Here is a 26,369-nt window from a genome sequence, read left to right on the forward strand (position 1 = left end):
AGGCTACCTGCTTCAGAGTAAATGCAAAAAAAATCCCAAAAGTGTATCATCTGCTCATTTCGCTTCCCATACACCTGTTCCGCTATTCTAACAACAGGCAGGCTGGTAAATTCCAGCAACATCCAAACGCAATTGCCCCAGGAAGTAAGAAAGAAAGAAATATTTTAGGCCATGAAAAAGGGACAAATATATACATAAAAATAACAAAAACAATGAATCTGAGGAGAGGAGACACACAAATATTAACATTACACATTCATAATATATGAATTTTGTTCCTTTTATTGATTGCAAAGTCTTTATTAAAAAGAAATGGTAGATATCAAGAGATTAAATACATTTATGTTGCTGCCAACCCTTTAGAGGGTACTGGAAAGCAAAATGTACCTTAACATTCACAATTTATAAAAATGAGGTTTTATAAAACTTAAGACTAATAGAAATGTTTCCCTTAAAAAATAAAATCTAATGAAATAGTTGCAGGGAACATTTAAGTAAAAACAGTGTCTGAAAAGAAAAACAAGAACAACGTAGCACTAAGAAACTGAAGTGTTGTAATATGGACGGCACAAAATTGAAACTGACCTTGCTGATTTTCATTATTTTAAAGAGAAAAGAAATAAAATTGAAAAAAGCAAAACATAAAAGGTTTAAGTGCCCATTTTTTTAAAATTACATCAGTTTCAGGAATCTGAAAGGTCATTGATTTTAAATATTTTATTATAAATGTCTGATTTTAGTTGACGGTGTGCTCTAAGTGGGGAAAAATTGGGATTAATAATCTCAACAAATATTAACAAAATTATGCTCTGCCAGTACTAAATGCAACATCTGTTGGCATAACTAAAGGTTTATTTTTTGAACGTTTTATTGTGCTTGCAAAAAATGCTTTAAAAATATTTTAAAAAGCACAAAAAGCCAGGACTTTGCTCCATTAAAATTGATACTACAAGGTTCTGACAGCTGCAAATTTAGCAGAAATCCGGAATCCAATGTTCTCAGGGTTAAGTGACTACATAGGACTTGGCCCTGCAAAGCACCACTGAAAGAAACATGGATAGCTAAAGCACTGGTGATGAGCATTTTCTCAAGAACTGTGCAGCGGTCTGCACGTGGTACTGAGAGATGTATGCAGTTTTGAATCATGTAAGCAAACCTCTATGGCCATGCTGCAATGAGCGCTCATGAATGGGAAAAAGCGACCATGCCGTCAGAAAAGACGGGACATGGTCAGGGAATGGTATAAATCTGTTGTACAGTGGTCATTTTAATTATTTTAAGACTATTTTGCTGCCACCCTTAAGTATTGCTGCTTTACACAAAAGTGACTTGAGGAGCCAATGGTAAACTGAGAAAAGAGGGTGTTTTGAGGCCCAGACACAGAAAGAAATGAAACCATATCGCTTACAGCCAGCTGCTCAAAGCCTCATGGCATATGCTAGGGACTGTGTTTTTGCTGCCCAACATCCATTCCATTCAGCTTAATTGCCTTAATGGATCAACAAGAACAAAGCCCCAGTGGCTCAGTACTGCCTTCTCTCAGCCTTCCATACCCTTGCAAGATCAATTCCTTCAAGCCTACAGTTTATTTCCTGGCTCTAGCTATGCTTCTCCACGTTCTTGAAATTGAAAAAGGACGCGAGGGGGGGGGGGGGGAGTACATGACATTCTTCCAAGAAACAAAATCATCAAACCACAACAGGAAGTTTTGAAATTTTAGAAAGGCATCTCATGACAATTCACCCTTTAAGTTGGTTTTCCAAGCCACTGAAGAGGCTGGGCATATCCTCATTCAGTGAAGGACAGACTCCTTGTTGACAAGTCAATCACTTACAGGAACTTCTCTTCAAAATGGTCAGTCACTGGCACTTTCACAAAAGTTGTTCTTTGGGAATACACTTCATTTTCTTTAATGAACCACCTATATTTAAACAAAAACAAAACAAAACAAAACGCATCAGTGAATCCTCCTCTAATCAAGTGTTGCACTTGTTTCTTACTTTAGTATTTTTTATGGTTTTTAACCTGGTGGTTCCTAACCTGTGGAACAAATCCTCACCCAGATTATCTCTTTATTCCTTCTTTTAACCTGTATTTGATAATTTCTGTAAAGACGACTGAATCTGAACAATTCCACACCTGCTGAAATACTACAATTGATGGCCCTGACAAAATGTGTCCCAATTAAACAAAAGTTTCACTAACACTGTGCAGTAGTCACTGCCATTCATTATCATAGCCTAATTAGTTCCCTGGGAGATGCCCCATTAAAGCGTGTGTGTCAAAGAAGCACATCCTGATAAACAGAATTATTCTACATGAAAGTACTCTTTTCCTCAAACTCCTTTACAAATTTTTCCTTGTAACATCCAAGTAGGGTGACCAGACAGCAAGTGTGAAAAATCGGGACAGGGGCTGGGGGGTAATAGGAGCCTATATAAGAAAAAGACCCAAAAATCAGGACTGTCCCTATAAAATCGGGACATCTGGTCACCCTACATTCAAGACAGCTTAAGAGAGAGGAAAAGCACATTTCCTGAATGGGTAAACTTGCCTTCATCTTCCTCCTGATCGGGATATTCTTTCCCAGTCTCTTTCATAGATCTTCTTTGGTTGTACACCTCTTTTTCAAGGCCTTCTAGCCTCTGCATATCTGCCTGAAAACTTATTTGGAGATCACCGCTGTCCTTTAAGAAGTCCTTTGTCATCTGTATCCTATTTAAGTTCTACAGCAGCAGCAAAAAAACAAAAACGCATCGATAGAGCCAAATTATTACAATATAAGCTTCTTCAACGATCACACTTTCTCGATATGCATATGATTTCCACATTCTCCAATTATAAAAAGGCTTTTTTGTTGGCTTGTTTAGGATTTCTGCATTTTCTGGCCAGAAATGTATAGTCCTGCTATTAGACTCATTTATTTTAAGTATGCAGTGTTGTAGCTGTGTCAGTCCAAGGACATTAGAAAGACAAGGTGGGTGAGGTAATATCTTTTATTGGACCAACTTCTGTTGGTGAGAGAGAGACACGCGTTCGAGCTTATACAGAGCTGACCTGAAGGACTCCGTGTAAGCTGGAAAGCTTGTGTCTCTCACCAACAGAAGATATTACCTCACCCATCTTGTCTCTGTATGTATTTTAAGAGCTAATTTATTTTAAGCTCTTTTTAGAGCAAAAGCTGGTGAGTGGGAGTGTAGCTTCAGCAAAACGAGGACAGAGAATATGGGAAACACGTGAAGCTGAAGGCAGGTTGCCTAACAATCCTCAGCAGAGAAGAATTTAAACTCAGGTATGACACATCATCTTTAAAATACTGGTCCACGTAAAGGACTTGTTCAGACCATCCCTGTGGACGAAGGATTTTTATCATGTAAGCAGATAAAAATTTGACAAAGGCAGGTGATTGCTGATGGAAGATTGGACTGTAAAGCTGCCTCTGTCGATGAAGTCCGAACAGCTTCACAGCAAAACAAATCCACTATGCATCTTACCAAACCTGTTATGGCACATGCACTGTACATTTTACATTTAGATAATACTCCTGCCTTGAGTGTGGGGGACTGGACTAGAGGACCTCTCAAGGTCCCTTCCACTTCTATGATTTTATTGTCTCAGACTTTAAACTATACACGTAGATTAATATTCTGTTAAAGTGGAGTGATGCTAACAAACAGCAAGAAAATTATAGCTTATGGTTGTTACAGTAACCTTAATTCATCTTGACTCATCTGTGTGTGTTCTAGCACATGCTACATGTATTTGAATGTATATTCCCAGTTCATTTCTTCTCTCCCCACAAGCAAGAATTCAGTGCAAAGACTTTAAGGCTATCTAAACTTTCTATTTTTTAAAAGTGAGGGTGAAATGAGTTAAGTTAAATTTATTTGTAAGATATTGGCCTATTTGCAATTTCAATTGAAAAAATATTCCCAATTTCTGGAAGGTTCCCCCCCTTCATCGTATGATGATGTGAGAGGAAAATTCACTTGCAGTCTTTGGTAATCAAGTCTTCCCTGCTCACAGATGGAGACTGCGGGAGGCAGCTCATCCCAGAAGAGATCTTTTCAGATGGTACAAGCAACTGCAGCTCTGGGGAAACTTAAGCATGCAACAAGAAGGGCCTGAGAAAAGCAATTCCCAACTCTGCCAGAGACCACCAGGCAGCATATACTACACACATGCAAGGAAGCCAAATTACGAAGCCACTGTGGTGACCACATCTTTGCACGGCATGCAAGTTTAAAATATCTGACATAATGTTGAAGGATTTTTTTTAAAATTTAACTATTGTTTAGAATTTATTTGAAAAGGTGGGGTTCTTTAAAAAAATTCTCATCGGGTTAAGATGAGGATTTTTACATCTGGCGTAGAGAAAGAGCTAAATTTAAAAAAGTTAGAAGCATTTGATGATGGGAGAAAAATGTAGACTAGGACAAAGGTTCTCAGACTATGTCTGTGGACCACCAATAGTGTCAAAATTTCAACCTGCGCAATCAAACATTTGGTGACCGGGCGAGGAGGGGAAAAAGGTGACCATGAAAGGATCTCTTTCAAAGTGGACAGGAAAATGAGAGTTGGAAAACACCTAGACCAAAAAGATGAATTTTAAAATATAGCACCATTTTAAAGTTGTATTGAAGGGATATTCTCAACTCAGCTTTGGGAGCACAACAGAAGCGGGGAATAAATATGAAATATGGGACGTGGAAATGATCAGCAAAGGGCAAAAGTCTTTCCCTCTTTTTAAAATGTTTTCTTATGGATGCTAAGCATATCATGCATGCTTCTGGGGGTGAGAAGCATTCAATTTATATGAGAATTATGCATGCCACATACTTTAGTAAACAATTTTGTTTTTTTACTGAAACAGAAAGGAAAGCCAAACTGAGGGCATTTTTCCAAGAAGAATACTCAACTGCAGAGAACATTTTCATTAGCAACAACAAAGTTCTTCAAAAACACTTGCAAAAGGTAAAATTGAGTTTGTTCAATAAAGATGTCAATGAGAATGGAAGACTGAGGATAAAGAAATGCCAAGTTTGTTAAGCATTTGTTTTACTTCCTAATTTACAGTGGAGGAAGAGAATGAGCCATGTACAGATTGATCACATTTCCCAGAATGAGGGGGAGGAATTGCTGTGTAAATAACAACTGAGACTGTTGAAAAGGTGGGCTATTTCTTACAACAGAAAAAGGAGATCCAGACAACATACTCTTCACAGAAGACGCTGAAAAAAAAGATGCTAGAAATTACATACACATTGGATAGTATCCAGGTTTCAGGGCCAAGGTATCACTTACTTTAAGAAAGCTTTTTGCTCAAGGTTTCACTTTAGGTTCTTTCCAGGTAACTTGAAGATGCAAGAAAGATGTAGAGGTGCTTAGAAAAGATTTAAAAAAAAAGACACCCAACAAGTCTGGTTCTATCCCTGTTTAATCAAACCTGTTTAAAGCTTTTAATTTCTATTGTGACAAGTCAGATGAAATTTGAGACAGTATCACAAGGTCCACAGACCATCACATGGATTCAACCAGGTTTGTCCAAGCCTTGGGAATTATTTTACTAGTTTATTTCAATACCTTCCCACAGAATTTAAACAGAGAAAAAAAAATCTTTCTTTCAGCCTGGGTTCAGAGCCTTGTAAAAAGTAAACATTCTTTCCCCCAGTCAAGGCTTACTTGGAGCTCAAAAAGGCTTTGTGCAGCCATGGTTGCAGTCTGTTTTAAAACAAGAAAGAGCTTTTTAGATAGGCATGTTCCTCTTCTCTTTGCCTCCGAGGAAGGTTCTTCTCCTGGTGCTGTGGCACTCAACAGCACCTGGAAGTACCTCCCTCTTATTAGTATCCTGGGAAATTAATACATAACAGCTGGCCCAGTCTGGTTACTCTGACAATCACTAGGATAACAGCAAGCTCCTGTAGTTTTGACTACAGTCAGTGTTAACCCTCTTTCTGCCAATCCCTGGAGAGGATCTACAGAATTTGTCACAGCTTTCAGCATGCTCGTGCAAAGCCTTATGTTGAGATCAAGGTTACATTTTTAAAATTTTCTTGTAACTTAAATAGAGGAGAGATTTAAAAATTCACAGAAATACTGTCAAGGTAAGTTTTTTTTTTTTAAAATAAAAAAAGTCTTCCCATACGTCTGCTACTAACAAAAGGTTAAAGTATTGAAAGCAAAATAATTTGAACCTAGTTTACTTTTCTCCTTTTGTGGTGTTTGCTCTCTGATTTTTACACACGTACAACAAGGAAAATTGACTAGTCAGTTTCATTTTGTTTCTGTTAGTGAATACAATGCTGGTGTTTGCAAACATGGGAGGGAGATGTTTCTATTTTAAAAAACTAATTTTCATCAGAATAAAAAAAATCAATTTTAGGTTTTGTAAAAATGTTGCTTTAAAGAAAACTTTTTGTTAATTAAAATTCCCAATAGTGCTTCCTTCAGCTATATATGCAGAGGCAGGTTTTAAGACAATTAGAAGTTTGTGCTAAAAATCTTCAAAAGTTATTTTTTTTAAAATGCACCTTTAGAAAGTCTGATAACTCAAATGTAACACCATTAATTTTAGGACAAAAATTTAAAGAAAATATAGAACATGTACAGGAGAAAATTCAGCAAAGATATCTTGCTTGCTTAAGGGAACTGTTCTATTCTAGATACAAACATGTAACTACTATTAATGCTAAAGGGAGTTACATAACTATATCAAAAGAGGACGAGACCATCTTGAAAAGCAGACTATATAGACACATGCATATCAGAGATCTTGTGCACAGATTATTGCCATGTTAAACCAGGGAAATTAAATGTATGTTGTATACAGTATTCACATTTTCAAGCATCTTCTGTATCTCAACTAGCCAGTCTTCAATGCTGAAGTTTAGGAGTCCCTGGAAAGGTGCTCTCAGGACAATCACATTCCATTCGATATCCCAGCGTCAAACTGCCTAGATGTAGTACTAAAGCCGGAGATTTTTGGAATCTCTCTTATGCTCCTGGAGGGATTTCAAGTTTACTATATGGTAAACTGTAAGCCTGCCTTCACTTGGCTAGGCCTTTTCCAGTAAATATTGGTTTGAACTCAAAAGAGGAATCCTGTTCACTACCCAGAATGAGCCATTAACTGCTTTCCTTTAAATATCTGACTAATACATTAAGCCTTCATTTATGTTTTTTTAATTTTAAAAGTACCTCTTCAGACAGCATCTCCTGCTCTTCTACCAGAAGATAGATCTCTTTAAGTCTTTCCTTTATTAATTCCATCTCTATTTCACTTATTTGGCTCCCACTCATGCAAACTTCTGTTTCCCCTTCCAATCCATCTGGTTGATCTTCTTCCCCTGGTATATAAACAGTCCAATCCGATGACAGAAGCTGTTTGGTGTACAAGAGGAAAATGAAATAAGTGATTAAATTTAAAAAGGCACTCTTTCTGGTATCATAGAGAGAGCCCCAGTTAATGTTACTGTAATAGAGCAGCCCTACATTTTGTGGTTTCAGTAGTGTAACAAACTACTTAAACTATGCAATAAATTCAGATTAAATGAATCTGTAAATACTTTTCTATAATCTTTATCAGTGTTGCTCCTGAATACTTTTAGCTCCTCATTTCTAACACTGTACAAAGTGAATTTTAGGCTAACTTTTACCTTCAACACCACAAAGCAAGCACTTGTGGTGTCATGTCTTGATTAACCTGGTGCCCAGCACAAAGGTCTAGTGCTCTAAGCACATGAAACTGACATATGGAACACTAACTCCATAATTTAGAATATATGGGGGTACATATAAAATGGTTATTTCAGGATTTCAGCTAATTTGTTCCAACATGCATAAGCGATCAAACTTAGGTGTTCTTAAACAGCTGTCTGTACAGAGCTGGCTGATCACATGGTACTGGCTCTCATATTCCATTGAGAGAAACAGCACGGGTGGGGTGGAGGGGACAAAAGGAAGAGCAAAACAAACAGGCTGGATAAAAATCTATGATTTTAGAAAAACAGATTATTTAAATCAGATTTTTTTAAATTTACATTAAATACAGATTTATTTTTAAAAAATAAACCTCTAAAATTAAATGTGAAATTATGAAATGTGTTAAGGTCTAAATTTACTATATTAAAATTAATTACATTAAATAAAAAAAACCATTAAGCAGTACATGATTGCTGCCACGTTTTAAAGAAAGCCAAACCACTGAATTGGTAGTAGTTCCTGGCTAAACACTTGTAATCTGATTTTGTTGAAGTGTTAAACCAGCTTTTGACAACAGTAGCATCTTCTGCAGGTGCAGAGAGAATATCTTCTCATTTCATTTTATTCAGCTAGTTCAGTTCAATGATTAGTTCATTCAAAGTAAGGAAAACAATGGGAGTTGAAAAAGCATAAAAGCTTGTTTTCCTTTTTTTAATCTATGAATAAAAGCTAGATGTGAGAGGATAGGATCTACTAATTCTAAAATCTTGAAGGACATGGTGATCAAAAACAATCAGTTCAATTCACTAACTACAGATAATACTTCCTTTGTTTAATAAATAAGTTAATTTTAAATGCAAACATATTTTGATAAACTTTTCTCATGTATGCAGCACAATTAAGAGGGTTTTATTTAACAACAACAAAAAAAAAACCCCAAAATGCACAAAAACAGCATTTTGAACTGAATTTATATCTAAATAGAGCTCAACAGAAGTAAAAAAAAAAATCAATCTAGTAAATAAGAAATGCACCATTCACCATTTTCTAATTAAAAAATGTAAGTGTTAAGAATCTGAATAAATGTATGTTAAGCTCTTTAGCTTAAATAAATGTGTATATATATAGCATATGTTCTTGATTAGCAAAAAAGATGTACCACATTTAGTACAAAGGCTGTATTTAGTTGCAAATCAATATGTTTTAATGGTTCCCAACCAGTAAGGCTCAACCTTTCTTTACGAAAATAACTAAAGTATAAATGCAATGCAAAACAAAACTAAAATCAATTATTTAAATTGCTTTGATTTAAATGAATCCATCCCGAAAAGGAGAGAATGTGAATAACTCTTTCTGAAAAGTACAAAGCATTTATCATTCCAAAGACAGAAACATAAATACGTACTTCCGTACACCTGCTGTTACTTTTCATGTAAGAAATTGCTGTGGTTGCCTCAGGTTTTTTTTTTTGTTAAATAAAACCATCTTAATTGGTTTTGGAATGGAAAAAAGATGGGGAGGTGGTCCACGTGATGGAGAATGGGAGAGGAAGAGATCCCTGAAATAATCTGTCCATCATGGTGTTGTTCACAATACAAGAGGCTGAACCCCCTTGGTGTGATGGTCATTATACAGTGCCCTTTAACCCCACTCATTCCCTTTTCTCCCCCCCCCGTTTTTTGTTTGTTTGTTTGAAACACGAAAGTCAGTCTTGTGGTAGAGATTGGTGATAATGTGTATAAAGGAAGCATCTATGATAACTACACTGTATTGTGTAATTAAACAGCTCAGAACCAATTCTCAGTCTGTAGCCTCAGCCCAAAGACAGGACAGACAAGGGCTGTATCTCTTGGACATTTACGGATACCGCGTACCAAGTGTCAGAAGTTATCAGCTTGCTGTGTGACAGTTTTGGAATTTACACATAGCCCTTACAGGGAAGAATGAAAGAAAAGTTATTTGTTCTCTCTAGAGCCTCTGCAAGAGCTTGTTTAATGGGCTTTGTCACAGCTGAGGGCAACTGCACCTGTAGTTCCCTGTGTGGTCCAGCAACAGCACCCACATTTCAGGCTTACAGTTCCAGCCATTGCCTTTCTTGGGCAGAGACAGACGTCTCACCCTGGTCAGAATGGAATATTTCTAAGCTGCACAGTTTCCTGTCTTCACTGTGTTATTTCCAGCAGAGACAGGCTGTCCAAGCACAATTGTTTGCTTTCTCTTCAGAGACTGATAAGAGCGATTGTCAACGGTTGTATGCTACCTCACAGCTCTTTTTATGCAAGCCTTCTTTATTCTTAAGGTAAAAGTAGTACCGAGAAAATATATTAAATACAATAAAAGAGCTACATGCATACTAATAAGCTCACCAGAGATCACCCCAACTGCACCATGGGCTCCAGGAGCAGTCCTGCAACACTTTACCAAAGTGTTGGATACAAGTTCATCACAGCCTCAGCTCAGAACTAGCACACAGTCTTACGTGGCCTCAGTAGGCCCAGTCTTTCCAGCCTTACCCTAAGAAGCAGGGCCCTCCGTGGACAGGGATCTTGTCCATTTGCTGGATCAGGAAGAAGAACCTGAGCCAGTTTAAAACCAGGCTATTTATCAAAAAAATCCTTTCTTTGCCTGGTGGTCCCCGGAGAATCCAGTTTGAACTAGTATATTCCAACCTATCCAAGGGGTAGCATCAAAGGTCTGATAAGGGAGGAGTTTCATTAGCATTCCCCTCCTGCCAGAGCAGGTGCATATAATTCCACAACAGCACGTACACAATTGAATTTTTAGTACAGTGGACCCCAAAGATAGTAAGCCTAATTCAGTAAGGTGTAGCTTAATTCTATAAAGTTCATTCAGGATATTGCAGAAAATTTGTCAGTCGGTCACAGGCTCAAAAGCCTATTTTAATAAAACCACTCTATTCGGTCAATTAGTAACAGAAAACAAGCAATATTAACAGTGACTTAAGCCCAGAAAACCCTACATTTCCTCTGATCAGGCAGCATGATCAATTTCAGTTCTTTTCTGCAGACCAATTCCTCAAATGAATATTCCCTTAAAACCACCTTCCCAACTGCTGCTTAAATCTGTTGGCAAATAGGCGGCGTGGCACAGACAGCCTTTCGTTTTATCCCCTCATCCCACCACATTGTGCAACAGCCAGATATAAAAGTAAATACAGGTCTATACAACCTCTTAAACACCTGAAAAGCAGCTGTAGTATTTAATATTGGAACAAGTAATAAGTTGGATAGACATGCCAACTCCCCTAGGCTCTCTAGATATAAACAGGTAAGACAAGAGCATGTGCAGAAGAATGAGATACTCTGGGATGTGGAGATGGTATTTGCGTAGAAGACAGAGTCAAGAGGGATATCTGCGCTGCATGTGAGTAGTGTGGTCCTGACCCAACATCAGGAAGAGGATTAGATAAATAACTACTTCTAGACTAGGTACAAGATAGATGGATGGGGCAGACTCAGCTCTGTTGCTTACAGTAGTAAATAGAGGATTGCATTCAGAGGGCAAGTTAGGAAGATGCTGTCTCTTCAGTATAGAGGGGAGGGGGAGATAAGTCTCTGAACTGTATATGAATATGAAGAGACACGCAGGTTAGTGTAGCTACCTCATAGAGGGAGGGTAAACTGGAGAAAGGAGCATGGATGGTTGCATCGGAGGAACAAATGGCTGAGCAGCCCAGGGACTGGGGAAGCTCAAAGGTGGCATAGTCACCTCTGCCACACCAACCAGGTCTTGTGCCAAACAGAGCTTGGATGAACTGTAGGATCAGGGTCAAAACATCTGGTAGAAAAGGGCTTTTTCTGAGAATTGGCTGGTTCCCACTCAGCCTCACAAATATTTGATTTACAGTGGTGAGTTACCATTGACCCAGAACCTCCGAACACTATAGCGTAGTGCTTCCTACGATGAATAGTCCCATTGACATAAGGTATCTGACTTTTTTTGTAACATACAATGAAACTGGACATTTAAATAAACAGAGTAGAAAAATATAAACCTCCGGTGAAATTCCACAGACTTTTAGAAGTCCTTGCAGATTTCTAATGTACTGGATTATACCTACAATTTGTAATAAAAAACTACAGATCAGAATTATTTTTCTTTTACCTTTTCTATCCGTGTACTAGCTGTCATAACTTCTGGAACATTCTGGAGTTCCTTTAATAAATTCTGAATCTTCTTTCCAAACTCTTCCAACCATAAAGAAGAAACTTTCATTTCTGAAGAATGCATTAACTCATTGCGGCACTTAATCACCTAAACATGAGAATGAAGAAAAACAGCACTGCCACATTATGGTCATAGCCATCCTATCACACAATTTACAGTATCTTACAGAATATATATTAATTAAAAATAGTTCTTGGAAATGGTCTGGTTGATTTTACCTCTCTGACTTTCTTCTGGTCAATTCCACTGAAGTGATCACACAAGTTGAAAAGGTTTAGAAGAGCAGCTGCATCACACTTGTCCGGTCCAGAAATATCCATCTGCCCACGAGGCATATAAGCCTACGTAACAGAAGTGCATGATACCAATGTCATTTTTGGTTTCAGGAAGTACACAAATATGTGATTTCCTTATCTGCCTATAAGCGCTGTTAATGTTTCAAAATGATATTGCCTAAAGTAAATGCAATAAACTAGAACACAGTCTCTACAACTCCACTTGCTACATTTGCCAATTAACAATGTGTTCGAGCAAATGGTTATTTCCTTCACAACCCTTAAATCTTTCCCTACTTGATGATTTGATTCTGCAATGAAGTCACAATGTTAAACGAACACTATAACGTATTGTATAGTTATAGGAAAAGGAGGACTTGTGGCACCGTAGAGACTAACAAATTTATTTGAGCATAAGCTTTCGTGAGCTACAGCTCACTTCATCGGATGCATTCAGTGGAAAATACAGTTTCACTGAATGCATCCGATGAAGTGAGCTGTAGCTCACGAAAGCTTATGCTCAAATAAATTGGTTAGTCTCTAAGGTGCCACAAGTAATCCTTTTCTTTTTGTGAATACAGACTAGCACGGCTGCTACTCTGAAACCTGTATAGTTATACACACTCATGGCTTCCCTGCATCATTAGGGAGTTGCACACTTTAAAGCTTGTGTTGGCTCAGCTCTTCCCTCCATGAGCTTCTTTTGTGCAACCCTCCTATCCCCCTCTATTTCAGGGACACCCCAAACCTCCAACTCTCTCCTTCATGCCAGGGGCTCTGTGTTCCCTCCCACCATCTATACCTCCCAATTCCACACCCCATGTCAGGTGCTGTGCCCCCCTTCAGGGGCATCGGAACAGGGCGGGCCAAGGCCCTCCAACTTTTGAAAGTCTTCCACTTTTCAAAAAGGGTCTAGACCCCTGCCCCTCTTCTGCCCCCGGGCCAGGTTGGAAGCTGTAGCCCGGCCTTGGGAGCCCAGGAAGCTGTGGGGACCCACCCCTCCACCTGTCCAGGGCCAGGGGGCTCGAAAGCAGCCACAAACCTGTGTCCCCTGCAAGGGCAGATGGAGGGTCCAGGTGGAGGTGGGGTGGAGAGGCAGGAAAACACACGCCAGGGACTGCTCTCGGGTCCCCTCACCCAGGGCAGATGGAGGGGCCCAGACTTCCCAATTCAGCTCCAGCTTGGCCAGGGGCCACGGAGGGGGCAGAGCCTCGTAGCCCCACCACTTTTAGGAAGAATCCACTGCCCCTGCCCCCTGTTCCCCCATGGAGTAGGAGACAAATCATTCAGGATGTCAACATCTTAAACTGCATTGAGAGGCTGAGCAGAACTGAGATAGGGGAGTATTGTTACAATGGAAGGAGTTAATGGCTGCCATCAACCAGTTCTTTGATCCATGGTTCTCAATCAGGGGTAGGTGTACTCCTGGGGGTATGCAGAGATCTTCCAGGGGGTACATACACTGATCTAGATATCTGCCTAGTTTTACAACAGGCTACACAGAAAGCACTAGTGAAGTCCGTACAAACTAAAATTTCATCCAATGACTTGTTTATACTGCTCTATATACTGTATTATATGGTAACATGATGTGTGGATACGCAATGTATTAGACATGCATTTTATGTCATTTACAGATGTGTACAAGAACGTTAATGGAGGTTGAAGTTGTAGTTTTTAAGTGAGGTGAAAGTTGGGATATGCAAGACAAATCAGACTCCTGAAAGAGGTACAGTAGTCTGGAAAGGTTGAGAACCACAGCAATAGACCATAACGGATCTGGTTAAAGTTGCTAGGTCTGCTAACCAGATGCCAGGGCACCATGTGTCCATCATTTCACCCTTTTGTTTTTGTGATTTTCTCTAAAATTGATATTCTCCCCACCAATGCCCAGAACATTCTTTGAAATTTTGCAATTGATCTGATGCGACACTGAAAAGTTATCACCTTACAGACAAACAGATGTATCCCATCAAGTTGAGCATAGAGCGATGCAAGTTCAGCCATTCAGGTGGGAGGTTAGTGAGTGAAAGGAAAAAGATATTTTAAATACACATACCTGCAATAGCAGACACAACCAGGAAGTTTTTTTGGGGGGGAAAATATTACTTTTCACTTCAGATGCTTTGTTGTTCACATGTTCCAGCATGACATACCACCCCTGTTCCCTGAACACGACCCAGCTACACTATATATGCTTCTAAACAAGGTTTGAAATCTAGAAGCCTCTGTTCATTGGCTGAGCCCTATAGGGGCGGGGCTATCAAGAAGGTCAGGGCTTTATAAAGCAGTGAGCAAGCAAACAGAGAGCTTTGCAAACAAGGACGGGAGTTTCGAGAGGGAGTTGGGAAGGGGGCAAGGTACACTTGCCATTCTTTAAAACCTTTAAAAACTAAACTATAACCAAAACTTCTTGATTTAAACAAAAACCCTATCTTTAACCTAGGTAGCTGTAGAAGAAAATGCAGGCAGAAGCCCAGCAGCAGAGTGGGGGCTATCCTGTTTATTGCATTCAGTGTAGCATGTATGATTACCTGCCCTGTGGGCAGGTGGCATATGTGTACATTTGGTGGAAGGAGCTCCTGGCCCTCAGAGACCGTGTACAGGATGGTGGAACTGGAGGAGCTAAGGGAGGCAGAGAGGTATGTTGATGAGGCTTTCCGGGACACTGTAGATTTGTCCCACCTCCAGTCAGATAGTCCCTGTGCTGTTAAAGAGGATGAAAGGCCTAGAGGAGAGCAGTCAACAGGAACAGAGGGAAACTTTCCCATAGTTGGGACCCTCCTTCCAGATGATGTTGGGGTATCCTCTCACACTGAGGTTTCCTTTCTCTGGGGGAGGGAACTCCAGTCATTAGGAAAAGGCAGGTGTTAGTAATGGGAGATTCGATCATTAGAATAACTAAATGATAGCTGGGTTTGTGATGCCCGGGAGAACCGTATGGTGACTTGCCTGCCTGGTGCGAAGGTTGCGGATCTCTTGAGGCATCTAGATAGACTTATGCGAAGTGCGGGGGAGGAGCCGGTGGTCGTGGTACATGTAGGTACCAGTGACAGGGAAGGGTAGGAGAGACGTCCTGGAGGCCAAATTTAGACTGCTAGGAAAGAGACTGAAATCCAGGACCTCTATGGTGGCATTGTCAGAAATGCTTCCAGTTCCACGCGCAGGGCCAGGTAGGCAGGCAGAACTTCAGAGTCTCAATGCGTAGATGAGACGATGGTGTAGAGAGGAGGGGTTTAGATTTATTAGGAACTGGGGAAACTTTTGGGATAGGGGGAGCCTATACAGGAAGGATGGGCTCCACCTAAACCGAAGTGGATCCAGACTGCTGGCACTTCACATTAAAAAGATTGCAGAGCAGTTTTTAAACTAAGCGATGGGGGAAAGCCAATTGCTACAGAGGCGCACGTGGATCGGACAGAGACTTCTCTTAGAGGAGAGTCTATTGATAGAGATTCTCTAGGTTTTAGTCAGGAGGAGGGGATGGAAGAGGATAAAGTATGGACGAGATCAGACAAGAAACATTCACATAAAGAATCTGACATCAGAAAAGGTTTTTTAAGTTACATCACAAGCAGGAAGCCTGCTAAACAACTAGTGGGGCCCCTGGATGATCGAGATACAAAAGGAGCACTTAAAGACAATAAAGTCATCGCAGAGAAACTAAATGAATTCTTTGCTTCAGTCTTCACAGCCGAGGATGTTAGGGAGATTCCCAAACCTGAGCCGTCTTTTGTAGGTGACAAATCTGAGGAATTGTCACAGACTGAAGTGCAACTAGAGGAGGTTTTGGAATTAATTGAGAAATACTTAACAGTAACAAGTCACTGGGACCAGATGGCATTCACCCAAGAGTTCTGAAAGAACTCAAATGTGAAATTGCGGAACTATTAACTATGGTTTGTAACCTCTCCTTTAAATCAGCTACTGTACCCAATGACTGGAAGATAGCTAATGTAACGCCAATATTTAAGAAGGGCTCTAGAGGTGATCCTGGCAATTACAGACCGGTAAGTCTAACGTCAGTACCGGGCAAATTAGTTGAAACAATAGTAAAGAATAAAATTGTCAGACACATAGAACAACATAAATTGTTCCGCAAAAGTCAACATGGTTTCTGTAAAGGGAGATCATGTCTTACTAATCTATTAGAGTTCTTTGAGGGGGTCAACAAACATGTGGACAAGGGGGATCCAGTGGACATAGTATACTTAGATTTCCAGAAAGCCTTTGACAGGGTCCCTCACCAAAGGCTCTTATGTAAATTAAGTTGTCATGGGATAAGAGGGAAGATCCTTTCATGGATTGAGAACTGGTTAAAAGACAGGGAACAAAGGGTAGGAATAAATGGTAAATTTTCAGAATGGAGAGGGGTAACAAGTGGTGTTCCCCAAGGGTCAGTCCTAGAACCAATCCTATTCAACTTATTCATAAATGATCTGGAGAAAGGGGTAAACAGTGAGGTGGCAGAGTTTGCAGACGATACTAAACTGCTCAAGAAAGTTAAGACCAAAGCAGACTGTGAAGAACTTCAGAAAGATCTCACAAAACTAAGTGATTGGGCAACAAAATGGCAAATGAACTTTAATGTGGATAAACATAAAGTAATGCCCATTGGAAAAAAATAACCCCAACTATACATACAATATGATGGGGGCTAATTTAGCTACAACTAATCAGGAGAAAGATCTTGGAGTCATCGTGGATAGTTCTCTGAAGATGTCCATGCAGTGTGCAGAAGCAGTCAAAAAAGCAAACGGGATGTTAGGAATCATTAAAAAGGGGATAAAGAATAAGATGGAGAATATCTTATTGCCCTTATATAAATCTATGGTATGCCCACATCCTGAATACTGCGTACAGATGTGGTCCCCTCATCTCAAAAAGATATACTGGCATCAGAAAAGGTTCAGAAAAGGGCAACTAAAATAATTAGGGGTTTGGAACGGGTCCCATATGAGGAGAGATTAAAGAGGCTAGAACTTTTCAGCTTGGAAAAGAGGAGACTATGAGGGGATATGATAGAGGTATATAAAATCATGAGTGGCGTGAATAAAGTGAATAAGGAAAAGTTATTTATATGTTCCCATAATATAAGAACTAGGGGCCACCAAATGAAATTAATGGGTAGCAGGTTTAAAACAAATAAAAGGAAGTTCTTCTTCACTCAGCGCACAGTCATCCTGTGGAACTCCTTGCCTGAGGAGGTTGTGAAGGCTAGGACTATAACAGGGTTTAAAAGAGAACTGGATAAATTCATGGAGGTTAAGTCCATTAATGGCTATTAGCCAGGATGAGTAAGGAATGGTGTCCCTAGCCTCTGATTGTCAGAGGGTGGTGATGGATGGCAGGAGAGACATCACTTGATCATTACCCGTTAGGTTCACTCCCTCTGGGGCACCTGGCATTGGCCACTGTCGATAGACAGGATACTGGGCTGGATAGACCTTTGGTCTGACCCAGTATGGCCCTTCTTATGTTCTTATATTCTAGAATGAAGCACCAGGATTATATGGGGACTTTATCCTGGGTTAACTGCCTGCCTGCACAGACCACCACCACTAACACATTGGTTCAGACAGATGAAAGTAGCCTATTTAGTATAAAAGTGTGTGTGTTATTTTGCTACTCTTAAGGGGTTTCCTTTTTTTAATTAAATAGTTTAAATTGAATTTCATCTTTTGATGCACAAGCTTCACTTTTAAAGGATTTCTTTAAAGAGATTGGTGAGACTACAAGTATTTATTCCATTGAGAATTTAGATACATTACTGAGTACTTTACAGACCATGTTTCAGTTAGTGGTTATTTTAGAGGATGATCAGCAAATCACGAAGCAGAGCAGAAATGCCAACAATTTTGTATGGTACCATTGAACTTTACAACACTGTAAATATTACCAAACACGATTTTCCTAATACATTTTCATTGTATTTCTTAGTTCAGCCCAAAGAAATATTGCTATACACTGGCTTGGTTTAATCCTAGTCAATGCGTTTTCAAATCCAGGATGAAATAAAATGAAATCGAGTTGGGTAAGCCCAAAAGGGTAGTGATTTGGATGCTCAGATAATGAAAAAGCACAAGGTTAGCCCCTGAAACCTTTCCTTTTGTCTGCTATTAGCAAGAAAAAAGGACAATACATGTGCAACAGTTTGCTCTCCATGGATGAAATCCTGCCCCCACTGAAGACAATGGGAGTTTTGCCATTGTCTTCTACAGGGCCAGGATTGCACCATAGGTCTAAATCCTGCCCTGACAGACTCCTATGCAACCAAACTGAATTCATTATCGAACCACACATGGATGAAAGTGAGAACGGGAGCTGACCCCAAGTGTGATTCTAATTTAATTTATGTTACCTTTGCAAGTTCCCATGAGTTAGAAGGCCAAAGCCAAGGTTTGCAGTTTCCCCAGTGAACTTCTCCATTCCTGTTGGTGTGATGATTCAAAATCTCCTTTTTCCACTCGGTGCACAGTGAACAGATAGGCTGAAACTAAAAAAAAAAAAAAAAAAAAAAGGAAAGAATCCAAAGTAATTTACCTTAGTACTTGCACCCTTTAAATTACACTTTAAAAAGTGCACTGGGTTATTACTACATTGCAGCAGAGGCTAGAAAAAGGATTCGAAGAACGTTCAGTCAGAAATTTGATCAAATGCACAAATTCTCATATGCAGTATGCTGAACTGTTACGCAGAGATGTAATTGAAAATTTAGGTATAATAAATACAGTAGGTTAGGGCAGTAGCCTCTCACCTCTAGAGACCTGGGTTCAATGAGAGTCAGGACTTAACTAGAAATGAGTCTGAAGCTTCTCCTATCAGGGATTGAGGCCAATGCTAACCAGATGTCTCAAATGAGGCTTGCATGACAAACCCCGTGGTGAAAGAGAAGAATGCTTTAGCAGCAGAATTTGAAGTTATGCATTTTTTTCTTTACAGTTTACATTAGGGTTAATGAAAGCCATATCTGAACATGGTTGAATCCTTAGGGAATTTTCAACTGGGAAGCATGTCCTAACAGCTAAAGCGTATAACAGTTTATTCCGATTTAACTTTTTTGATTGTTCTTTCTCCATCTGCACTAGGGTGACCAGACAGCAACTGTGAAAAATCGGGATGGGGGTGAGGGGTAATAGGAGCCTATATGAGAAAAAGCCCCAAATATTGGGACTGCCCCTATAAAATCGGGACATGTGCACGCACATACAAACACTCCTCCACCTTTTTCATTAACTTTGTGGGGCAGAGGGATTAAATGAGTATGTGAATTAGACTGTAAACTCCCCAGGGCAGAAACTTTGTTTTATTTGTAGGTCTAATATAGCACCCAGCACTCTTATAGGGCTGCACAAATAAATAATTGTGGGTGGCACTGAAGAACACTAAAGTGAATGTTTGTTATCTTGAATTATGTTACAGGATTTGTTTGTTTTTTAAATGTACTCTATCAGAGAGGATCAGTGAACTGCCAGCTCTCAATACATTTTTTCTGGTATGTAATAAGAGTGATGATTAATACTGGATATTATGGAATCACAGGTCATGCTTCCACAGTTGAAGTTGAATTTAGTTTTGAACTTAACACAGAAATTCAATCTCTTTGTTACGTATGAAAAACACAGTATATCCTCTACAAGACTATGGAATTTACTCTGAGCACAGAATGAGTTTTCTGAGAATGTACAAGTAAACTCATTCATTAGTTTCTATTGATTGAAATAGGTCCTTTAAAATATTCATCCTGTCTAAGTCCTTTTTGGCCCTATGAGCTTAATAATAGAGTATGCGGACATCATCATAACAACAATAGGATCATGATTAAGGCATTTGAGAATGTAGTCCCAGATTAGACTAAACAGATTTTTAAAATACATTTAATTTATATAATTTCTTCCTGGTGTTACTATAGTGCAGTCAAGCTAGTTTGGGTGCCCTTACTGCATTTCCATACCTTAATTTGTTTGGACTTCTTTTATATCTAAGCATAACTCTGAATTTCTTGGGTTGCTTGTTTGTCGATAATTACAACATCCACAAGCGATATCTAACACAATAAATTAACATGAGTGAAAAGGAGCTGAGGAATCTCATTATGGTGCTTAGGGGAAGCTTTCTTCACAACATTAAACTACCCTACATAGATTGGCACAAGCATCAGATTTTCTTCACAAGAGTACGAAAGAAGGCATGTGAGAAGCTTCCACTATGCCCAACCCTAGCCAGTCCTATTAAACCTTCACTTTCGTGTGCACTAACACTTACTATAGTAGAACCTCAGAGTTATGAAACCTCGGAAATGGAGGTGGTTTGTAACTCTGACGTGTTCCGTAACTCTGAACAAAACGTTACGGTTGTTCTTTCAAAAGTTTACAACTGAACGTTGACTTAATACAGCTTTGAAACTTTACTATGCAGAAGAAAAATGCTCCTCTCTCAATTTTTTTTAGTAGTTTACATTTAACACAGTACTGTACTGTATTTACTTTGGGGGGGGAGGCGAGGAGGGGGTCATCTCTGCTGCTGCCTGATTGCATACTTCCACTTCCAAATGAGGTATGTAGTTCATTGGTCAGTTCATAACTCTGATGTTCGTAACTCTGAAGTTCTACTGTATTAACCCTTCTTTCTCCTTCCTAGAAACTGAAAACAAAGTTTTATCACAACTAGGGCTGTCAAGCAATTAAAAAAATTAATTGTGATTAATCACACTGTTAAACAATAACAGAATACCATTTATTTAAATATTTTTGGATGTTTTCTCCATTTTCAAATATATTGGTTTGAATTACAACACAGAATACAAAGCGTACAGTGCTCACTTTTTATTTATTTTTATTACAAATATTTGCACTGTAAAAATAAAAAATAATATTTTTCAATTCATCTAATACAAGTACTGTAGTGAAAACGCTTTATCATGAAAGTTGAACTTACAAATATAGAATTATGTACAAAAATAACTGCATTCAAAAATAAAACAATGTAAAACTTTAGCACTACAGGTCCACTCAGTCCTACTTCTTGTTTAGCCAATCGCTCAGACAAACAAGTTTGTTTACATTTGCAGGAGAGAATGCTGCCCAATAATGCTTCTTGTTTACAATATCACCTGAAAGCAAGAACAGGTGTTTGCATGGCACTTTTGTAGCCGGTGTCACAAGATATTTACATGCCAGATATGTTAAATATTCATATGCCCCTTCATGATTCAACCACCATTCCAGAGGACATGAGTCCATGCTGATGATGGGATACTGTTCCTGACAGCTTGTATTCCACCTGTGTGTGGGATGTTTGTGTAGAGAGCCTCTACATCCATGGTGGCTAGGATGTGAGAGTACCAATGCCCGAGATGATGGGGCGTCCAGGGTTTCTGGATTTGTGGATCTTGGGTAGTAGATAGCATTCTATCTATAGGTCCAGACTGTCATTTGAGGGTCGAAATGACAGTCTGGACCTATACATAGAATGCTTCCGCCAACGTGTACAGGCAGAAATTGTGGAAAAACAACATCGCTTGCCTCATAACCTAACTCGTGCAGAACGCAATGCCATCCACAGCCTCAGAAACAACCCTGACATTATAATCAAAGAGGCTGATAAAGGAGGTGCTGTGTCATCATGAACGGGTCTGACTACCAAAAGAAGGCTGCCAGACAACTCTCCAGTACCAAATTCTACAGGCCACTTTCCTCAGATCCCACTGAGGAATACCCTAAGAAACTGCACCATCTACTCAGGACACTCCCTACACTAACACCGGAACAAATCAACATACCCTTAGAGCCCTGACCGGGGTTATTCTATCTACTACCAAGATCCACAAACCTGGAAACCCTGGATGCCCCATCATCTCGGGCATTGGTACTCTCACTGAAGGACTGTCCAGATATTTGGACTCTCTACTCAGACCCTATGCCACCAACACTCCCAGCTATCTCTGTGACACCACTGATTTCCTGAGAAAACTACAATGCATTGATGATCTTCCAGAAAACACCATCCTAGCCACCGTGTATGTAGAGGCTCTCTACACAAACATCCCACACACAGATGGAATACAAGCTGTCAGGAACAGTATCCTTGATGATGCCACAGCACAACTGGTTGCTCAGCTCTGTAACTTTATCCTCATGCACAATTATTTCAAATTTGGTGACCATATATACCTCTAGACAGAGGGACCTCTATGGGCACCCGCATGGCCCCACTATATGGCAACATTTTTATGGCTGACCTGGAACAACGCTTCCTCAGCTCTCGTCCGCTCACGCCCCTTCTCTACCTACGTTACATTGATGACATCATCATCTGGACAACATCGGAAGGAAATCCTGGAAGAATTCCACCATGATTTCAACAGCTTCCACCCCACCATCAACCTCAGCCTGGACCAATCTACACGGGAGGTCCACTTCCTAGACACCACGGTGCAAATAAGTGACGGTCACGTTAACACCACCCGATGCCGAAAACCCACCAACCGCTATGCCTACCTTCATGCCTCCAGCTTCCACCCCGGACACACCACACGATCCATTGTCTACAGCCAAGTGCTGAGGCACAACCGCATTTGCTCCAACCCTTCAGACAGAGACCATCACCTACAAGATCTTCACCAAGCATTCTCAAAACTACGATACCCACATGAGGAAACAATGAAACAGATCAGCAGAGCCAGACATGTACCCAGAAGCCTCCAGCTGCAAGACAAGCCCAAGAAAGAAACCAACAGAACTCCCCTGGCCATCACATGAAGTCCTCAGCTAAAACCTCTCCAACGCATCATCACTGATCTACAACCCATCCTGGACAACAATTCCTCACTTTCACAGGCCTTGGAAGACAGGCCAGTCCTCGCCCACAGACAGCCTGCCAACCTGAAGCATTATTCTCACCTGCAACTACACACCGCACCTTATTAACTCTAACTCAGGAACCAATCCATGCAACAAACCTTGATGCCAACTCTGCCCACATATCTACATCAGAGACACCATCACAGGACCTAACCAGATCAGCTGCACCATCACCGGTTCATTCACCTGCACGTCCACCAATGTAATATATGCCATCATGTGCCAGCAATGCCCCTCTGCTATGTACATCGGCCAAACAGGACAGTCCCTACGTAAAAGGATAAATGGACACAAATCAGATATTAGGAATGGCAATATACAAAAACCTGTAGGAGAACAGTTCAATCTCGCTGGACACACAATAGCAGATTTAAAGGTAGCCATCCCGCAGCAAAAAACTTCAGGACCAGACTTCAAAGAGAAACTGCTGAGCTTCAGTTCATTTGCAAATTCGACACCATCAGCTCTGGATTAAACAAAGACTGTGAATGGCTAGCCAACTACAAAAGCAGTTTCTCTTCCCTTGGCGTTCACACCTCAACTGCTAGAAGAGGGCCTCATCCTCCCTGATTGAACTAACCTCGTTATCCCTAACCTGATTCTTGCTTGCATATTTATACCTGCCTCTGGAAATTTCCACTACATGCATCTGACGAAGTGGGTATTCACCCATGAAAGCTCATGCTCCAATACATCTGTTAGTCTATAAGGTGCCACAGGACTCTTTGCCAATACATTTGAAAATGTAGAAAAACATCCAGAAATATTAAACACATTTCAATTGATATTCTATTGTTTAACAGTGAGATTAAAACTGATTAATCGCAATAAATTTTTTAATAGCGATTAATTTTTTTGAGTTAATTGCAAATTAACTGTAATTAATCAACAGCCCTAATCGCAACTGATCTTCAAACAACAACAAAAAGATATCTAGCTCTGTATAACTGCTATGTATGCCATGCAAAGAGATAGGAGTTTGAGACCAAATACAAGGGTCAACAAGTCTTTAGCAGTTAAGTGCCTTGTAGATGAGAACACAGTAAGCTGCAGAAGGAGCAGGGTAGAGATCCAGTCAGTCCCATAGCACCCTCTGCTGAGCCAATATTGGACTCAGAAATTGAATGGCTGGGATAATAATGGACCATAAAACTGTGAATTAGAAAGCAAAGAAATTCTCCATCTCCTAATTTCTTGTCTAACATCCCACCTAGAACTTCTTTTCTGGGCTAACAATCAGGAACCCCAATGTGAAGGAAGGAGGGATGGCCCAATCCTGCAGCCTTCCTGGGACTGTAGTCAGTGATTAAGTAAATGGACTTGTGCAGGTAGAACTGCGAGGTCTCATGTGGGTCTAGTTGCAGTTAGGGCTGGAAGAGAGAAGCAGCCCCCTCCCCCCAACACTTTAAGAACTAAGGTACTCAAAAAAAATGACTGAAATAGACAAGGAGAAAAGGATAATGGTCTAACACAGGGGTCGGCAACCTATGGCACGCGTGCCAAACACAGCACGAGAGCCAATTTTTAATGACACGCTGCTGTCTGCCGGACCCAGGCAGACAGCAGCGTGCCACTAAAAATCCTGCCCGGCCCGGCCCGCTCTTTTCCACCCACCGCTCTCTCCTTGTAGGGCAGCAAGCTTCCCCCTTCCCCTGCCTCTTCCCCCAGTGTGCAGGGTTCCTGCCCCTCCTTCTCTCCCTCCCTGTGGCCGATCAGCTGATGGCCCTTGCCACAGGGGGGAGAGGGAAAAGTGGAGCCACAGCACGCTCTCTGCTCCAGAGACCTCGGGGAAGGGGGTGGAATCAGGGCACCCCAATCCCCAGCCTGCTCCTTCACCCCCAGCCCTGTTCACAGCACACTCTGACCCTCATCTCAGTGCAGAGAAAGGAAAAGAATGGCTAGAACCAGGTAGGTACCTACTCTATGTGGACAGGGCTGGGACTCCAGACCAGCAGCAGGCTGAGCCACTCAGCCCACTGCCAGTCTGGGGTCCTGGCCACCAGCCCTGCTCAGCCCGCTGTCGGTCTGAGGTTCTAGCTGCCAGACCCTTCCCAGCCGGGGTCCTGGCCGCAGGCCCTGCTCAGCCCGCTGCCAGCCTAGGTGAACGGAACCCCAGGCCATCAATGGGCTGAGCGGGCCGGCGGCATAGGATCAGCATTTTAATTTAATTTCAAATGAAGCTTCTTAAACATTTTGAAAACCTAGTTTACATACGACAACAGTTTAGTTATATAATATATAGACTTATAGAGAGAGACCTTCTAAAACACGTTAAAATGTATTATTGACACGCGAAACCTTAGATTAGAGTGAATAAATGAAGACTCAGCACACCACTTCTGAAAGCTTGCCGACCCCTGGTTTAACACAATATAACGCTCACAACTCTGTGCTCTGCTCCTAAACTCCAACACCTCCTCCTCAAATCAGCCCAGTTCCTATATTTGTTGGTGCTTATTTAAGCAGCAGTGCCACGCGTAACACTGCTGATGCCAAGTGTTCAAAATTCATGAATCAGCCCTCTAAAAATCATTAGAATTTTAAAAAGCAATACGCTTGGAGGCAGGCGGGGGGGGGGGGGGGGGTTAGTTGCCCGCTGTTTCTCCAGCCTTCAGGCTGCTCTCACATCATGTTTTCAAGGTTTTCTCTGCCACCAAGAGAGGTAAAAAACTTACTTCAAATGACAGTCCAGAATCTCTCCTCATCACCCCACTGCAGAAACTGGAGCTTTGAGAAAACTCTCAGTTATCACCAGATGCACAGTGACATCACCAGGGCGGGCCATGCTCCCTTCCTCGGGGTAGCGCAAGGTTGGGGCTCTCCACGCGGCACAGGCCTGCCGACCTTGCAGGAGCGTCCCGGAGACTCCGGGAGTTAAAGATTAATCTTGAATTAAAGACTGAGTGTCATGGGAGGAAGCCTCCAGGAACACCTCCAACCCTCGCACCGGGCTGCGGGGGAGTAAAATGCACAGGCTGAGCCTAGCGCCCCTGAACGGCGGGGAGGGTCTGAGGGGCTGTAAGGGACCCGCTTCCCCCGCGATGGACCCCCAGCACGCGGGCGGGGCCTGCAGCCCAGCCAGCGCAAATCCCCGCCCACCGAGCGCGCGGGCTCCGGCTCTCACCTGCCGGCCGCGGGGAAGGCAGCGGCGGCGGCAGAGGCGGCCCGGGGGCGGCAGGCGGGCGAGCAGCTGGCGGTGGAAGGCGCGGAGCTGCTCCCCAGCGAAGCGCTGCAGGGCGTCCCGCAGCAGCACCAGGCAGTGCCCGGCCTTCACCCAGTTCTTGTACTCGGCGCAGTTCAGCCGCGCGGCCAGCTCCGCCAGCTCCATGGCCCGCCCCGGCCC

General features: G+C 41.3%; 1 protein-coding gene across 1 annotated transcript; it reads right to left on the minus strand.

The window, feature by feature from the left end:
- Window positions 1-340: 340 nt before the first annotated feature.
- C1HXorf38 (chromosome 1 CXorf38 homolog) lies at window positions 341-26,369 on the minus strand. The gene is made up of 7 exons (XM_074946295.1): window positions 26,151-26,369; window positions 18,526-18,660; window positions 12,108-12,230; window positions 11,827-11,976; window positions 7,198-7,380; window positions 2,555-2,726; window positions 341-1,921 (listed from the first exon to the last, which is right to left on the minus strand). Exons 1-7 carry the CDS (start codon window positions 26,352-26,354, stop codon window positions 1,872-1,874), a joined length of 1,017 nt encoding a protein of 338 aa, XP_074802396.1. The 5' UTR covers window positions 26,355-26,369; the 3' UTR covers window positions 341-1,871.

Source organism: Natator depressus, chromosome 1, assembly GCF_965152275.1.
Source record: "Natator depressus isolate rNatDep1 chromosome 1, rNatDep2.hap1, whole genome shotgun sequence".
NCBI lineage: Eukaryota > Metazoa > Chordata > Testudines > Cheloniidae > Natator > Natator depressus.

Excerpts from the sequence above, each read along its gene's own strand:
- C1HXorf38 (XM_074946295.1), bottom strand. The coding sequence starts at position 26,354 with ATGGAGCTGGCGGAGCTGGCCGCGCGGCTGAACTGCGCCGAGTACAAG. Across the intron at positions 12,231-18,525 it reads ACTCATGGGAACTTGCAAAG|GCTTATATGCCTCGTGGGCA; the intron begins GTAACATAAATT and ends TCTGTTACGTAG. Across the intron at positions 7,381-11,826 it reads CTAGTACACGGATAGAAAAG|CTTCTGTCATCGGATTGGAC; the intron begins GTAAAAGAAAAA and ends TACACCAAACAG.